General features: G+C 44.2%; 1 protein-coding gene across 1 annotated transcript in view; it reads left to right on the top strand.

The window, feature by feature from the left end:
* The window catches only part of ATAD2 (ATPase family AAA domain containing 2), an 89,643-nt gene that overhangs the window by 2,638 nt on the left and 67,921 nt on the right, over positions 1–19,084 (top strand). Inside the window, exons 2-3 of the mRNA XM_077493290.1 lie at positions 14,801–14,955; positions 16,248–16,300. Of these exons, the coding sequence (XP_077349416.1) occupies positions 14,801–14,955; positions 16,248–16,300 (208 nt within the window). The remainder of the gene's footprint in view (positions 1–14,800; positions 14,956–16,247; positions 16,301–19,084) is intronic.

Below are 19,084 nucleotides of genomic sequence, written 5' to 3'. Positions count from 1 at the left end.
GCCTTGGCGCCGAACAGCTGCATATTTGTGTGCAATATTGCAAAAACAGCTGTGATGAGAGCGCAGTCACCCAGCATGGGAAGCTCCCATCAGCTGCTTTTGTGATCAGGGGCTTTTCAATCATGTGACCGCCAATCAGGGCGGTCACATGATCATGTGCCCAGCTTCCCGGCATCCTAAATCCATTAAAGGCCCTCTGGTTCTATCAGATTACCGCTACCCATCAGACTGTGTAACGGAAGTGATGGTCTGACCAAAAAATACTTCCTGCACATGTGTGATGGATTCCAAATGCTTCATGATCTGACAGGTAGCGGTAATCTGGTAGAACACACATGCAGACATCTTGCTGCACCCAGCAATGTCTTGAATTGTAAGAGGAGTTTTAGAAATAACATGTTTGTATATAAATATAGGATATTGACATCTGTGATGCTGTTTTGATGTTACATTTTGAAAGAAGCTGGACGCCAGCAGTAGGAAGGTGGCGGAAGCCATGTTGGTACACCCTGTGCTGCTCAGTGCAAAAGCTTGAGTGCTAGTTCAAACCAGATGCAGTTCCATGTGCCTTTTTTTTTTTTTCTGCACTAAAAATGCATGCACAGTGTTTTCCATGTATTCCAATGGCTCTAGTTCACACCAGTGCAATCAGTTCCAGCCAGTTTCTGCACCGGAAACTGAGGGAGCGATCACATTGTAAACGGCTGCCGGCTGTACAAAGATGGCCGAAGCTGCGGCCTTTCCTAAGGCTGAGGCAGCACATCGCGGGGTGTGCTGATCCGAACAGGGTGATCCATTCGGATCAAGGATCGGTGACGATCCGTTGCACCCCTAATGTTGATGGAGGGATCAAGTGAATTTTTCTTTCTTTTCCAAAACATGGCTTGCTTAACCCCTTAGAGCTGGCCCCTTAAGGCAGGGGTTGACAAATTGGCTTGGAATCTAGGAGCCAGCTAAAAAAGTTAGGAGCCAGGTCCGTGACGGCGATCTGGACCTGTCCCTGGCCTGACATGGAGATGAGTGAGGGGAAGATAGCGCCCCCCCGTCTCCAAGTCATTGCCCATAGCTCTTAGAGGGACATTTTATTTATTTTATTTTTTTCAAATGACAAATTTTTTTTAAATTGCATTTTAGTGTAAATATGAGATGTGAGGTCTCTCTGACCCCCCAGATCTCATATATGAGGACCAGTCATGCTTTTTTCTATTACAAGGGATTTTTACATTCCTTGTAATAGGAATAAAAGTGACACACATTTTTTTTTTTTTTTTTTTTAAAGAACAGTGAAAAAAATAAAACGTTAAAATAATAAGAAAAAAAAATAATTTTAAACGCGCCCTGTCCCGCCAAGCTTGTGTGCAGAAGCGAACGCATATAGGAAAGCATTGTTCAAACCACACATGTGAGGTATCGCTGCGATCAGTAGAGTGAGAGCAATAATTCTAGCCCCAGACCTTCTCTGTAACTTAAAATGTGCAACCTGTAGAATTTTTTTAAATGTCGCCTATGGAGATTTTAAAGGGTAAAAGTTTGTCGCCATTCCATGAGCGGTCGCAATTTTGAAGCATGACATGTTGGGTATCGATTTACTCGGCGTAACATTATCTTTCACAATATAAAAAAAAATTGGGCTAACTTTACTGCTGTCTTATTTTTTTTTTTTTTTTTTTTTATTAAATTCTTTTTCCCCAAAAAAGTGCGCTTGTAAGTCCGCTGTGCAAATACGGTGTGACAGACAGTATTGCAATGACCACCATTTTATTCTCTAGGGTGTTATATATATATATTTTATTCTATGTGTGTGTTTAGGCAGGCAGGGGAAGCTCCATTAGCATTGCTGGTTTGTAATTCCAACGGCCACCACAAGAGGGCGCCAGATTCCAGAAGGAACCATAGGACCGCAGAAGGCCTCAAAGCCGGCGGCGCGGCCCGACGCGATCACGCCGGGGGGTCCACGGAGACAGGATACCCCCCGCTGTGCTGCGCCAGGTCGCTAATTCTAGTCGCAAATGCGACCTGGCGCCCGGGTTTTGTCGAGCCCTGCCTTAAAGTGGGGTACCCCCTAAAAAAAAAAAAAATTAAAAGTCAGCAGCTACAAATACTGCAGCTGCTGGCTTTTAATAATCGGACACTTACCTGTCCCGGGTTCCAGCGATGCGGGGGAACGAAGCCCCCCCCCCTCGCTCCCCGCTCCGCTCGCGGCGCCGTCATGCATACTGTGGGCACCCGGCTGTGGCTTCACAGCCGGGCACCCACTGCGCGAGCGGCGCAGGGCGCCGTGATACGCCGTACAGTCACCTGGGACACGTGACAGGTCCCAGGTGAATGTGCGGCGCGAGGGGAAGTGATGTCACCAGCCCGGGCAATGAAGAAGGCAGACTACGAGGGACCCCCTAGCAACCGGTATTTAGAGGTGAGTAAAAAATTTTTTTTTTGCCAATTATTTTTTTTTGATTTTTTTAAGTAGTTTTATTTTTTGGGGGGCAACTCCACTTTAAGGGGTTGTAAAGGCTAGTGTTTTTTTCACCTTAATGAATCCTATGCATTAAAGTGAAAAAACGCCTAGCAGTCCGTCTTCCCCCCCCCCCCCCGTTTTACTTGCCTTACTTTGTCCTTCTCTCCACAGAGTCCCGGCTTTGCTTGGATAGATTGACAGCAGCGGGAGCCAGTAGCTGTGCTGCTATCAATCAAATCCAGCGACAGGGGGCGGCAGGGCCTAGTCATACATTCGGCTTCTATGGACGCCAAATGAATTATTCAGGAGTGCGCCCGCAAGGTAACACCCCCCCCCCCCCTTCTTGGGGGGGGGGGGGTTATCTGATGCAGGGAGGAGCTGTGGGAGTCTCCGGGGGACCCCAGAAGAGGATGTTCGGGCTGCATAGTGGAGGTAAGTATGACATGTTTGTTATTTTTAAAAAAAGCTAGGCTTTAGTATCACTTTAAGGGGTTTGGGAGGCGGGGATTATGGTCATGTGATTTCTATTAGCCACTGGTAACTGTGGCGGGGGTGTGCTCAACGCAGTTCTATTTTCACTAATGCACTCAAATGTGCTGCCCCTCAGTGCCGAGACCCACCCACCGAGAGGCCACACATTTTGCATATATAGGAGGTAAATATGCCATACCCACTGATGCAATTGTTTACACAAGTGCATTGACGTACTGCTGTTCATTTTCTTTGTGACGGGCTATACACTCCACCTGAACTGAGTGTTTTTTTTTTTTTTTTTTTCCCCCTATTTTATGCCTAAACAGTGTGCACACCCTGACAGAAATTATGAAATTTTGATATTGAAAATATCATGCAATGAAATTGTCTTTTGTTAAAAGTGGTTCTAAAGTCACAAGATTATTTTTGTCTTGTGCAATAAAATAAAAAAACCTTCTGTGTGAAGCAAGCAGCCCCACCCCCCAATTCTTACCTGAGCGCCATCTCTATCAAGCAATGTTGCACGAGAGCCTTGGCTGCCTGAGACTCTTCCTCTTGATTGGCTGAGACACAGCAGTTGTGCTATTGGCTCCTGCTGCTGTCAATCAGTCACTAAGCCAATGAGGAGAGGGGGGGCCGTACCATGGCTCTGTCTGAATGGACACACTGATCAGCAGCTCGGCTCGGGTGCCCCCATAGCAATCTGCTTGCTGTGGGGGCACTCAACATGAGATGGGGACCTAAGAGGGTATGGGCTGCTCCTTGCAAAATCAACTGCACAGAGCAGGTAAGTAGAACATCTTTATTTAAAAAATAAAATAAAAATAAGGCTTTAATATAATATTAGTGATAATTTGAAGCCATTTATTATCACATAGTTTGGCTTTTTTTTTTAAATCGTAACATAAATCGCCCAACTGGCCCCCGATCAAATGTTTCTGTCCCCTGAAATGTTTGGCCTTGCTACAGACACACACAGGTTAAAATGGCAATTTAAAGTTTAATTTTCCACTTCCGTGGCTTTTTAAATTGCAAATTGTCTGTATCAATAGTCAATGTGTTTATTAGCTCTTTCGCAAAGCAGGCTGGGTACTGAGCCATGGTGAGCAGAAATAAAACTGTCAAAAGACCTGCCTAACAAGGTAGTGGAACGTTAGGTGAAAAGTATATAAAGCTATCCAAAGCCATGGATATGCAAGTCAGTACTGTTCAATCACTTATTAAAAAGTAGAAAATTCAGGAATCTCCTAATACCAGGCCAAGGTCAGGTAGACCAAGAAAGATTGCAGGCACAACTACCAGAGGAATTGTCTGGAATTCAAAGAAAAATCCACAGGTAACCTTAGGATAAATACAATATGTTGGGGGGGGGGGGGGGGGGGGGAGTGTGTTTCCCCAAGGAGCACAGTAGGTGGATACCTGAACAAAATGAGTTGCATGGTAGTGGGTGCTGCTGCTTGTCGGCAGCATGACCTGCATGTCAGTTCCGGGTCCCTGTGTTCTGGCATATAGTGTCCTGCCATCATATACTGTCCGCCCCGTACAGCGCATGCGCATTGCTTATGGAGCAGAAGAAGCTTCGGAAAATCTCAGAAGATGAACGGCGCTGTGAGTGGAGGTGCTAGCCACACCATCCAAACGGACATAGGGCTGGCAAAATTAGAGGGGTCCCTTCGGGCTCGGCCTCGCTGCACTCGGCTCTTTTTATTCCAACTCTATGTTCACTTGGGGATAGAACCTGGACTATCGGCGCAGGCGCTGTTCATCTTCGGGTATTTTCTGAATCTGTGTGGGTGCTGTGTACTGCGCAGGTGCAGTACACAGCGGACACTATACGATGGGGGACTGTATATGATAGGACACCGGCCGGTGGGTGATGTCATATCCGGTAAACAAAATGAGCTGCATGGTATAGTTGCCAGAAAGAAGTCTTTGCTGCGCCAGCACCACAAAACCCAGTTACGAGATGCACGACAACACCTTGACACGCCACAGAGCTTCCGGCACACTAATCTGGAGTGATGCGACCACAGTACGAGTCGCAGCCATAAGCGCTGTTTGGAGAGGGATGAGCAAGGCCTATAGTGACAAGAATACCATCCTCCATTGTAAAACATTGTGGTGGATCACTGATGTTTTGTGGGGAGTGAGCTCTAAAGGCACGGCTAATCTTGTGAAAATTGATGGCAAGATGAATGGAGCATGTTATCAGAAAATACCGGCAGACAGTTCGCCGACCTTCTGCATGAAATCCGCACATGAGATGCTCCTTGAACTTTTCAGCAAGACAATGACCCTGAGCACAAGGCCAAGTTGTCCCTCCAGTGGTTACAGCAGAAAAATGTAAAGGTTCTGGAGTGGCCATTAGTCTCCTGACTTTTATCTCATTAAACCACCCTGGGGAGACCTCAGGCATGTGGTTCACACAAGAGGATAAAAGATAAATAGGCAGCTATAGCACCTGCAAAAATTCCGGCCCTCATAGACATCTATTACAAATGACTGCATTCTGTCATTGATGCTAAAAGGGGCAATACACAGTGTTAAAGCAGAACTTCACCCAAGAGGGGAAGTTCTACTGGTTTGCATCCACCACACCCCCCCCCCCCCCCCCCCCCCAAACTCCCACATTTGGTACTTTGGGGAGGGGGAGCAGGTACCTTGACAGTAGGAACCTGGCTGTGAAGGCCAGGCCTATTTTTCACACTTGTTTACAAGTTAAAATTTTTTTTTTTTTTCTTCCTAGGAAATGACTTGGAACCCCCAAACTATTTATGCAATTTTCTCAAATTGCCTTTCAGGACAACCTTGGAGAGCGCAGCTCAGCCCATTTTCCAGGAAAAACATGCAGCCTTTAAATACCCCCTCTGCCACCAAGGGCCCGCATGAGGCGTGGCATCTGTGTCCGGGGTCCGCTGGCATGGCTCTGGTGGCTGGGGTGGGTGCCGCTGCTGGTCAGCAGTATGTCCTGCATGTTTGTTCCAGCTCCACCCACATGGCCACATCCGTCATACGCACAGCTCCGTGTGTCTGAATGAACTACAAGCTTCAACATCCTTGGCTACCATGGCGCTGTGGTAGTGCATTTAGTCTTCCTGTCAGAGTATTGGCTTACCTGTACGGGTAAGCTGATACTGACAGTGTGCAGGCGACACCATCTTCTGATTGCTGGTGCAATGCTTTCCAGGATCCTGCAACAAAAATAATGCACATTTCTTAACCTGCAAAAGTTCATTTGTTATGGTGGGCTTTTTTAAATTTTTATTTTTAAGGTGAGCTTCTCTTTCAAAAACTGGTCCAGCGCTGGCTTCCCTCAGTCAATTATTCTCACTGCTGCACAGCCCCAATGCCACCATCTTGGGTTTGGGAGCTGTCTTTGACTTCCTGCGGAGTTGCAGCTTGCTCCTTACTGTGCATAATGTGGTTATACATTCTCGCCTAGGCCAGAATTGAAGTGGGAAAGTTATGCTGGATGTAGATTCAGTTACACAAAGTCAATTTTCTGTCATTCGTGCAAGTATATCACCTTTATCTGTAGGCACAATTGTTTCCTATGTGACCCGTTTACACTACAACATTGGGGTGATGTGTGGTGTGGAAAATGCGAACGTTCCGTGTTTTTCTCCAGTGCTTTTGATGGCATGGCATAGCAGGTTACCACTGGACATGAGAGCGCACTGGTGTGCGGACACTTGCAGTAAAGGGAGTGTACGTTTTGTGGAGTGTGCACCACACCGCCCACATTGTAAAAGTGATCAGGCGGCTATACAGCCACCCGGATTAATCTTAATTTACTTTCGGAAACCGGCTGAACAAAACTAATATGAGCTTATAGCTGGTACTGCAATGAGGTTATGCCTAACCCTTTACTTTCTGGATGTACAACAAATGTCCAAAGAGCTGAGGTGGTTGGCGGCCCTCATTTACACATAACTTTAATCTGGTATGAGATTACTTTCTCCTTGTGGTGAGATTTTGCAGGGTCCTTAGTTTTAGCGAAGCATACTTAATGCTGGAGAATTCGATTGAGAAGATCTTGCCATTTGGCAGCTCCTGGAAGATTTTTTGAGAGCCTTGAATTTCTTAGTGGATGCCTTGGCGTACTTGATAAATGGGTAGGTCCACATGAAAAGGATCCTATGGCTTGAATACTGCTCTGCAGAACTTCTCTGCTAAGGTATATTTAGAGTCTGCCTTTTGACGGTAAACACTTGTTTGGCCCATCCTTTAGATCGGTGGTTCTCAACTCCTGTGCTCAGGACCCACCATCAGGGCAGGTTTCCAAGATTACTGAAAGACATCACGGGTGATATAATTTGCTCCTCAGTGATTGCAGTATTTTTGTCTGTATATTCCCAAAGTAATACGTAAAATCTGGCCTGTTAAGCTGATCATTCACCTATAGATTATCTGCAGATTTTCTATGGTTAGATGGAAAAAGTGGGAGATTCCTCCATCCACACAGTTTAGCAAACATGGAGAAATCTGTTGCACTTTTTCCTTCTAACCATAGAAAATCTATAGATAATTTATAGATGTATGGCCAGCTTTAGTGGGTCCTGAGGACAGGAGTTGAGAACCTCTGCATTCAGAAGGTAAAGCATTCTCTTTTTTTTCCCCCCAAAAAAGTGAAGGTCACTGGTCAAGATCCAGAATCCAAGAATAGCTCCTTTCATAAGTGACCAGTCTCGGGCTCTAAGCAAAAGCCTACATCCCAGTTACATATGAAGAACTAGGTCCTCCAGTCCATTCATGCAGTTAGGACAACATCTCTTGGCTTTCCTGGACTCGGTCTCGGGCAGCTTTGTCTAAGCATGGTGTATGAGGGCTACAAGCTGGAGCTCCACTGCATTCTTTTTTTGCGCTTTATGCGTTCAAGGTCAACTCCCAACCTGTAAAAGAGCATTTCTTTTTTGCTCTGCAAAGACCACTGTCCGAAGACTTCATTGCACCTGTGCCCCCAGGAGAGGTCATGGCTCATATTTCAACCTGTTTATGGTTCTCAAGCTAAATGGTGATGCCCAGCCTATTCTGGACCTCAAGGGTCTTGAGTTCTGAAAACGCATACGTTTAGAAATTGAATAGCATATGCCCAGTTGGTGATTGCTTCACTTCATCAAGGGCAGAAACTGATCTACAACGTGCAGAGAGGTTCATCTGGGTACTGAAGGAAAAGAAATCCGCTTTGGTTCTGACTCAACTGGAATTACATGGGTTTAGTACCTGGTATGACTCGGATGAAGGTACTACTTACTCCTGCAGGAGACATGCCTCTGTTTTCAAGCCCAGGTGGGATCCCTTAGGTTGTTCCTTGATCTGGACCTGCATGCACATGCTGGAGAAGATGTAAGCAGCCTTTTGATATGGTCCCCTATAACCAGTTCTACTCTGCAGCACTGAAGCTCTTTAGTCCCTCCGTGCTTTTGAGAAATTTTGAAACCTGTGGGTTCTCTGGTATGCCAATTAGGCTGTTGATGGCACATAATAGTCTTAGTACATACTTTCGTTTTTTTTGCTTTTCTTTTACTAATGGATGCGTGTCAATTGTGCATTGAATTTCTATCATGTACATATATTTGTTCTATCCTACATCCCTAGTTACTGCTTTTCTATTGTCACATTTATCTCTTGTGTTGTATGATTACTGCCCTATGTGGCGGCTGCATCCGCTGTAATGTTTACAGTAGTTTGTATTATTTACGCGATTTTGACGCGACTTGAAGCAATGCCTGTGTAATCTTTGAGGTCTGTGGACCTCAAGGTGCATCAAAGTTGGATCAAAGTAGTGCAGGGACTACTTTGCAGTTTCTGCGACTTGAAGTCACACACATAAATGTTACTCATTGGAAAGCATGGGGGTATGACTTGTCATGCAACTTTGCAGTCCCAAGTCGTAGGAAAAGTCACACAAGTGTGAAAGGGGCCTTATTAGGTTTCTCACGGATATGGTGCCCTTGCAGTAAAGCTTATTTTTACTTAAAGTAAATCTGTCACTTTGCTCATTCAAGGCACACCTCCCCAACATTTTATATTTTCCTTTCTTGTGCTTCCATGTCCCTCAGTCTGTTGTAGCACTCAAATATCCTATGCTTCTAGGTATGGGGGGGGTGACATGTGACCACCTTCGCTGCGCTACGGGCTGAGCGGCCAATTGACCAAACCTAAACGGTCAATGATGGCCACCCTTTTATTTCTTTGCTGGTCCCACTAAAAGGACTCTGAGGGGACAAAAAAAATCTATCTTTTTTTAGTTTTGAATTCACAAGCTTTAGGGCTTTCATTCCTACAGTTGGTTCTCTATTGGTTCAGAGACCTTGCATAAGAATTTGAACCTCACCCGATATGCATTTATTCAGGCTAATAACTTGGCAATTACCATAGGAAGTATAACCAGGTGTATCTTCAAAAACACTTGTCAGTCTCAAGTAACAAATGTTGACAATAAGCTCTAGGAAAGTAGTAAGAGATGGTGAGAGGCTAAAAATATTCTTAGTGAAAAAAAGGAGGGGAAAATACTGCGCTAAACTCAAAACATGAAACAATAATGAAATGCTAGCAGCTAACATCCAAACAAAGTTCAAACAATATGTTGAAAACTAATGCAGGCCATACACGGTCGAATTTCGAACGAATTTTCTTTTCAAAATCAGAAAATTCGTTTTTTTTGTGATCCGATGATGCCACCATTGATTTTCGAAATTCGGCCGACCAAGCCTTCAATTTCACCTCATGTAGCTACAGAAAAGAATTTTCTTGGCTGGGAATCTTCTTTTATCTCCGTACATTTTCTTTTCTTATTACGTTTCTCGCACGATTCTCCCATCATTGATTAGAAAATCGTTAGTTTTTCTAAAAATTTCCAACATGTCCGATTCCTCAAATTTTATTTCCGCACGAAAATCGGCTGTTGCTGCAGCCCACTAATGGTGCGAAATTCATACGAAAATTCTTAGATACGATTTTCGGAAGAAAATTCTTTCGAAATTCGAACCGTGTATGGCCGGCATAAGTGTAGCGCTCAAACTTGTGAATGAGAACAAGAGGTAAAGTGACAAAATAGGATGCACTTTCAATAATGATGCTAATATAACAATGGTGATAACTATAAGGCAATCAATATACAAAAGTGAAATATAAAAAACCAAGTGTAAACACTAAATGGTGCTAGCGGAACACAACAGGATGTGGGACATAGTCTATATGATGAGTGTCCGGAAAAGTTTCCGGATGGAATGCTTTATATATGGTCCTAGTGGACCATTTCGTAAACCTGTGGGCACTTCAGAACAATGGTATAGAAGAGGTAGAGTACTCTTGCCAGCTGTGATGGACCCACCTACCCTACGGCAGTGAGTCAAACGAGCTTGTAATTCTTCTGAAGGTGTAGTGTTGGATGCGATAATTGATGAACACTCCCAAATTGCAGGACCGAAAGGAACCAACCACCGGCAGCTAAATGAGTCCAAGACCCGTCCACAAATGGATGGTCAACAGTATCAAAATATAAAATGAAGAAAAATGTGCTCCATACTGTGCAGATCAACCAAGCATGGTTTTGTTTGGGCATAAGATTCTTACAAAGATGAGCAAGATCTGTGGCTTTAACCACTTTCAGACCGGACCATTTTGCTGGTAAATGACCAGAGGTCTTTTTACACTTTGGCACTGCGCTGCTTTAACTGGTAATTGCGCGGTCATGCAATGTTGTACCCAAACAAAATTTGCGTCCTTTTCTTCCCACAAATAGAGCTTTCTTTTGATGGTATTTGATTGCCTCTGCGATTTTTATTTTTTGCGATATAAACGTAAAAAGACCGCAAATTTTGAAAAAAAATGATATTTTCTACTTTTTGTTATTAGAAAAATCCAATAAACTCAATTTTAGTCATACATTTAGGACAAAATGTATTCAGCCACATGTCTTTGGTAAAAAAAAAGTCAATAATTGTATATTTATTGGTTTGCGCAAAAGTTGTCACATCTACAAACTAAGGTACGTTTTCTGGAATTTACGCAGCTTTTAGTTTACGACTGCCTATCTCATTTCTTGAGGTGCTAAAATGACAGGGCAGTACAAAACCCCCCCAAATGACCCCATTTTGGAAAGTAGACCCCCTAAGGAAATTGATAAGAGGCATGTTGAGCCCATTGAATATTTTATTTTTTTGCCTCAAGCGATTGAATAATGACAAAAAAAAAATTTTTTTTTTTTTTTTACACAAAGTTGTCACTAAATGATATATTGCTCACACATGCTATGGGCGTATGTGAAATGACACCCCAAAATAAATTCTGCTGCTTCTCCTGAGTACGGGGATACCACATATGTGGGACTTTTTGGGAGCCTAGCCGCGTACAGGGCCCCGAAAACCAAGCACCGCCTTCAGGCTTTCTAAGGGCGTAAATTTTTGATTTCACGCCTCACTACCTATTACAGTTTTGAAGGCCATAAAATGCCAAGATGGCACAAAACCCCCACAAATGACCCCATTTTAGAAAGTAGACACCCCAAGCTATTTGCTGAGAGGCATGTTGAGTCCATGGAATATTTTATATTTTGCCACAAGTTGCGGGAAAATTACAAACTTTTTTTTTTTTTTTTTTTTTTTCACAAAGTTGTCACTAAATGATATATTGCTCATGCATGCCATGGGCATATGTGAAATGACACCCCAAAATAAATTCTGCTGCTTCTCCTGAGTACGGGGATACCACATATGTGGGACTTTTTGGGAGCCTAGCCGCGTACGGGGCCCCGAAAACCAAGCACCGCCTTCAGGCTTTCTAAGGGCGTAATTTTTTGAGTTCACTTCTCACTACCTATTACAGTTTTGAAGGCCATAAAATGCCAAGATGGCACAAAACCCCCACAAATGACCCCATTTTAGAAAGTAGACACCCCAAGCTATTTGCTGAGAGGCATGTTGAGTCCATGGAATATTTTATATTTTGCCACAAGTTGCGGGAAAATTACAAACTTTTTTTTTTTTTCACAAAGTTGTCACTAAATGATATATTGCTCACGCATGCCATGGGCATATGTGAAATGACACCCCAAAATAAATTCTGCTGCTTCTCCTGAGTACGGGGATACCACATATGTGGGACTTTTTGGGAGCCTAGCCGCGTACGGGGCCCCAAAAACCAAGCACCGCCTTCAGGCTTTCTAAGGGCGTTACAGTTTTGAAGGCCATAAAATGCCAAGATGGCACAAACCCCCCCCCCCAAATGACCCCATTTTAGAAAGTAGACACCCCTAAATTTAGGGGTACACTAGTGAGACTAGGTAATAAATGGCGGGTGCCCTGAAACTATAAAAAAATAACTAACCAACCAGCGTCACCTGTAACAGTTATATGGTGATCACTGGTGAAAGGGTTAACTAGGGGGCAATCAGGGGGCTTTATGCGGTAGTATATGGGGGTCCCTGGCGCTATAAAAAGCTGCGGCGAACCTAAATACCTACCTGCCTAACTAGCGTCACCTGTGACACTAATACAGCGATCAGAAAAACGATCGCTTATTAGGCTGGGTTCACACTGGAGCGATGCGGGAACGCCACGAATGCGCGGCGGGTTCCCGCATCGCATGCCTCCCGGCGGCAGTTCACACTGCCCTATGCGAACTGCTGGGAGTGTCAGTGAAATGTTAATGACACCCCCAGATCAGTTCGCATATCGCAGTGCGATCTGCAAACTTGGATCGCATGGTGTGAACACCCATGCGATCCGATTCTGCTGCGGACCAAAAAAAGGGTCCCGTGCGAGTTTGCGGCGGGTGCGGCGGGTGCGACACGAATTCAGCCATACTATCTGTATAGCTGAACTCGAATCGCACAGAGATCGGATGTGATTTGCACTGCAGTGCGGTGCGAATCACATCCGTTCTCATAAACCGCTGCAATGTGAACCCAGCCTTAGTGACACTGGCGACGGGGGGTGATCACGGGGTTAAACCTTTATTGGGGGGGTTAGGGGGGTACCTTAGAACTAAAGGGGGCTAACCCTAACTGCCCTAACAGTTATTAGTCACAAATGACACCTGCCGGGTGATCAGGGGGTTAAACCTTTATTAGGTAATAAATGGCGGGTGCCCTGAAACTATAAAAAAATAACTAACCAACCAGCGTCACCTGTAACAGTTATATGGTGATCACTGGTGAAAGGGTTAACTAGGGGGCAATCAGGGGGCTTTATGCGGTAGTATATGGGGGTCCCTAGCGCTATAAAAAGCTGCGGCGAACCTAAATACCTACCTGCCTAACTAGCGTCACCTGTGACACTAATACGGCGATCAGAAAAATGATCGCTTATTAGGCTGGGTTCACACTGGAGCGATGCGGAAACGCCGCGAATCCGCGGCGGGTTCCCGCATCGCATGCCTCCCGGCGGCAGTTCACACTGCCCTATGCGAACTGCTGGGAGTGTCAGTGAAATGTTACTGACACCCCCAGATCAGTTCGCATATCGCAGTGCGATCTGCAAACTCGGATCGCATGGTGTGAACACCCATGCGATCCGATTCTGCTGCGGGCCAAAAAAAGGGTCCCGTGCGAATTTGCGGCGGGTGCGGCGGGTGTGGCGGGTGCGGCGGGTGCGGCGAATGGCTGAACTCGAATCGCACAGAGATCGGATGTGATTTGCACTGCAGTGCGGTGCGAATCACATTCGTTCTCATAAACCGCTGCAATGTGAACCCAGCCTTAGTGACACTGGCGACGGGGGGTGATCATGGGGTTAAACCTTTATTGGGGGGGTTAGGGGGGTACATTAGAACTAAAGGGGGCTAACCCTAACTGCCCTAACAGTTATTACAGTCACAAATGACACCAATGCAAAAAAAAAAAAAAAAAAAAAAAAAAATGACATTGGTGTCACTGTGACTGGGGGGCAGGGGTAATTGGGGGGGTGATCGGGGGGTAAAGGGGGGGTGTGAGTGTGCCTGGCATGTTCTACTGTGTGTGGGATGTGTTGGTGCAACTCACTGATCCGCTCTCCTCCGTGTCGGAACGAAAAATACCGACACGGAGGAGAGAATACATCACTTCCTCTCCTGTGTTTACATTACAGGAGAGGAAGTGATGTCACCGGGGATTTCCATTCGTCGGGAGCGATCGCGAGGGGGTGGCCATGAATGAATGGCCGTCCCCTCGTCCGGGATCGCTCCCGAACGAAAACCGACCGCCGCAGGCACCGGGCGGGGGCCCGATCGGGCCCCCGACCCGCGGGAGGCAAAACACGTACATCTACGTGCTTATGCCTGCCCGTGCCATTCTGATGACGTAGATCGGCGTTAGGCGGTCGGCAAGTGGTTAAAGTGATCACAAGAAGCGATTAAAATAAATGCAATGCGAGGGGCTTGCTCATTTTTGCCCCTCACATTGCTTTTATTTATTTTATCGCTTAGTGTTTACTTGTTTTATATTTCGCAATATTTTACTTTTGTATATTGATTGCTTTATATTTATCACTATTGAATTCGGGTGCATCATATTTTGCCACTTTACCTCTTGTTCTCATTCACATGAGTACGAGTTGGAGCGCTACTTTATTTTTCCACATAAAAATTTTCTTAGCATTTTCGTGCAGACTGCCATACAAGTGAATGGCTGTATGCTTTCCTACATCTGCTTTTGGCCGCGGGTGTGTTTTGAATACAGACGTTTGATGCACAGAACGTTTTTAAACTGTGCATATTTTCATCCTCTTTCCTTGTGCGTGAGGTCTTAAGTGAAATAAGTAATCCGTTTTTAGGTTGGTTATTAGCCCTCGGTATATACACAGTGTCAAAATCGCAACACAATTATACATACAACGAAGAGCCATATTCTCTTGTTAATCTATTGCTTTGTCTGTATTCTTGCCAAAATAGGGGTCGTTTGCCAATAAATCTAATGATGAGAAACATGCCCTGCGGTCATTAAGGAAGCGAAATCCCGAGAATGGACATAACTATTCCGATTCCAGCTTAGACAAGACTAATGAAACCGAGACCATGAACGGCACAGAGGAGAAAAGGTTTTCCAGGTAATTGAAGCTGATGTGTGGGTGCTTCACCCCCCCCATTGTAAATAAGTCGTTCCACCCAATTTTTCAAGCTTCTTGCTTTTTTGGTCATTAGACAGGTGCACTTCTGCTCTACCTCATCGTGGCCAGGTACAGTGGATGTAAAAAGTCTACACACCCCTGCTAAAATGTCAGGTTTCTGTGATGTACAAAAATGAGACAAAGATAAATAGTTTCAGAACTTTTTCCACCTTTGTAATTGGACCCTTTGTTGTTCAGCTGAGTTGTACAGTTTAAACTGAAATCTTTTAGTTGGAGGGAAGTAAAAATTAAATATGGTTGCATAAGGCCCCTTTCACACCGAGGTGGTTTTCAGGCCCCTTTCACTCCAGTGTGAAAGCCTGAGGGTTTTCACACTGGAGCGGTGCGCTGGCAGGACGGTGAAAAGTCCTGCTAGCTTCATCTTTGGAGCGCTGTATTCACCGCTCCTACCCATTGAAATCAACGGCGACGCCCGCCCCAGTGTGAAAGTAGCCTACTATTTGAACAGCAACAATATTTTATTAAAATACGTTTTTGTTCTTGCACTGTTTTAAAGGGATAGTTCACATATACCACAACAACTACCTATGCAGATAATGGGGTGTCTGTAGATCAAAGCAAACTGTGCAGCTTTGACTGAAATGTAATGGTGCCCTTGCTATAGGTGTAGGTTATTTACCAACTTCTCTAAGCCTGACTGAAATTCTCCCAGGACGTTGGTGCGTGAAGCTTTGGGCTTTACTGCTCCCCTCCACCATCTCAGGAGTGAGCTCTTTCTCTGATTCAAACCACCTCACATGCTCTTCATGTCCCCTGATGCCGGAGCTCTGAGCTCAGCATTTGAGAGCTCGCTCCTGTGATGGTGGAGGTGAGCAGTAATGACTAGGCCTCACTTGGCAACGTCCTGGATATATTCCAGTCAGCCTTCATGAGGCACATACATGTCCTACACCTTTAGCAAGTCTGTTATTCATCTTTGGTCATTACAGTTAATATCTAGACACCCCTTACCCGCAGGGTTTTTTTTAATTTTTTTGGTAAACTAACCCTGTAAAAGAAGAAAAAAAACAGTTCAGTGCCCTTGGCAGCCCGAATCCATCAACTTCTTCTGAGCTGATTTCAATCATTAACCTACTCTGTTAATGTTAAACCAGTAGTTAACTTCCAAAAGCAAAAAAAAAAAAACTAGACCTTAGTAGTTTTATCTTTTTGTTTATGCAGTGCTTTGTCTTCTGGTAATTATCTTGATGATTATTTTTTTTCCTCTTTAGGAGGCTGGCGAGGTTACAACCAGATGTAACTATAAATGGCGATTCCAATGAAGGTAAAGTTCATCCCTGATGACTATTCTGTTAATGTAAATGACGCTTTTTATTTTTTTTATTTTTTTTTTTATCGATGGATGTTGTTTAGGGTGAAGTTAAAGTGGTTGTAAAGTCCAGAAGTTTTTTTTATTTTTATTTTTTTTACTTAATGCATTTCATGCATTAAGATAGAAAAAAAATTCTGTGTAAAAAAAAATAAATAAATAAATACTGTGTTTAGCAGCCCTCCCCAAATACTTGAGCCCCATCTCAATCCAGCGATGTTGCACGAGTGTCTCTGCTGCCCGGAACTCTCCCCTCTGATTGCCTGAAACACATCATCGGTGCCGCCATTGGCTCCCGCTGCTCAGTCAGTAAGCCAATGAGGAGAGAGGTGTGTGACCTAGCTGCAGTTCCATGTCTGGACTCCACGGAAACTGCGGCTCAGGTGCCCCCATAGCAAGCTGCATGCTGTGGGGGCACTCAACATTAGGGAGGGGCCAGGGGAGCAGAAGAAGGACCCAAGAAGAGCAGGATCCAGGCTTCTCTGTACAAAACCATTACACAGAGCAGGCAGGTCTAACATGTTTATTTTTAAGGGGGGGGGGAGACTTTAATATCACTTTTTAAATGAGGTGTCTCAACCTGACAACCTTCCAGCTGTTGGGGAAACTACAAATCCCATGAGGCATTGCAAGACTGACAGTTACAAGCATGACTCCCACAGGCAGAGGTATGATGGGACATGTAATTTCACGACAGCTGGAGGGCCACCAATTTGACACCCCTTCCAAGTTGTCTGTGCGATACATTAACAGCTTTGGAGAACATGAGTAGCTAGCTAATAAAAAAAAAATCCGTTCCATCAGCTAACGTCAAATGCTATAACAGTTGGTAGCACTGAACTTTTAAAGTGCTTGTAAACCTCTATGTATACTCAGTGAAGTGGCTGGCTGCAGACTATACAGAGAATAAAACAAATTCCCCTAAATAAGTTGTACTTATTTATCTGCAGCACTCTATCCCAAAACCTGTTTTATACAGTATATATTTGCTCTGAAAAGCAGGGGGCAGGGATCTTGCTGAAGAGTCGAGCCCTGATTTGGCGTAAAGGGACGCCCCTCCTCCCAGTCTACAGGAACATGCAGAGCGGTGGTTGTCAATTGCAGGTTGTGTGCTGGAGATCTCCTTCCCTCACCAATTTATCTCTTGAAATCAGGAAAAGCTGTCAGAAGTGAACCAAGCAGATCAAGGGGGAGGAGGCAACAAAGAGAAATCACACATTACTGTGGATAGAGACCGGTACAAAGCATGGAAAGATATGCTTTATTCATATTTCATGTTTGAGGTTTACAACTACTTTTGACAGTTATTCAGATTTTCCTAGTAGGAAATGTGCTGAATAAGTGATTCTGTGGCTGCTACAAAATCGCTTGAAATGACACTGAAGTTTTACTGATTCTGAAGTATCTGATGCTTTTTGTACCCTTTTCTAAAGATGGAAAAAAAAGAGATACTAATACTTGTGACAATGTGCAACTGCATTTTACAGCTAAATGCAATGGCTAATGAGATTGGAAGTCCGATGACCAAGTTCAGCCTTCCAAGCTGCAGGTTTTTGTCCGGAGCACAGCAAAACGTCTCCCCTGGACAGCTGTTTAGAAATTTTGTCATGCAAGAGGGTGGGGGAAAATCCAATCCTTCCTCAGAGTTGTTGGATCAGTTCCCTGTTTCTGAAGTAAAGGCACACTAATTTAATTATTTAAAGAAAAACATTGCTATATTTTATTTAACGCAAACCAAATTAAACGTTTACCTTTACAGAAAAATCTGTACGGTGAAGTTGCACAGGACACCCCCCCCTCCCCCAAGTCCTCTGACCTGTAGCGCGGCAATCTCCTGTTTTGATCCCCGATATATATATATATATATATATATATATATATATATATATATATATATATATATATATATATATATATATATATATATATATATATATATATATATATAGGGGTCTGGGGCTTAGAAATCACCACAGCTGAATCTCCAAAACATATCCCGTCTGGGTTTTCTAATTTGTCGCCGACCAATCAGAACTTGCGTAGCCCGTCCTGTCAGCGGGGAAGAAGGTGTGTGAATGCCGAGGGGATGTCTAAGCCACAGACCCGAGGCGGCTTTACCGGGGCTCAGAACAGTAGATAGCCATGCTACAGGATGGCGGGAATAGAGGGGGGGGGGTGGTGAGGAGGGGGTCCTGTATAAGTTCACTTTACAGATTTTGCCTTTTTGTCAGCATTGCAGTGCAGTTGGGAATGACGTGCAGAATCCTGGCAATTCCACCCACAATCCCAAATCGCTAAATATGAAAGGTGCCCTAAATTGGCACTTGAATGCAAGATGACAAAAGCTTGTGAGCAGGAAGACTTTTTATTGGAGGAGAGACAGTCTTCAGCAATAAAAGCTTTTCTCTTCATTGATGGGCACAGCCCTCTTCGTAACCACTTTCCTAACGGGCACTTTTACCCCCTTTCCTGCCCAGGCCAGTTTTCAGCTTTCAGAGCTGTCACATTGACAATTGTGCGATCATGCAACACTACCCAACTGACTTTTTTATTTATTTATTTTTTTAAGACCAATATAATTTTCTTTTAATCACCACTGGGTTTTTTCTTTTTCTTTTTTTCTTTTTTTTTCTTTTTTTCGTTTAATAAAAAAAAACAAAAAAAAACACCAGAAATGTAAAAAAAAAAACACAATTTTCTTTTTGTTCTAAAATTTTTGAAAATGATGTGCACTGATGA

The sequence above is a fragment of the Lithobates pipiens genome, unplaced genomic scaffold (genome assembly GCF_037356315.1).
Source record: "Lithobates pipiens isolate NorthernLeopardFrog02 unplaced genomic scaffold, aLitPip1_a1.2 Scaffold_19, whole genome shotgun sequence".
Taxonomy (NCBI): Eukaryota; Metazoa; Chordata; class Amphibia; order Anura; family Ranidae; genus Lithobates; species Lithobates pipiens.
Note: the sequence above shows the minus strand (reverse complement) of the source record. Positions and strands in the feature narration are given on the sequence as shown.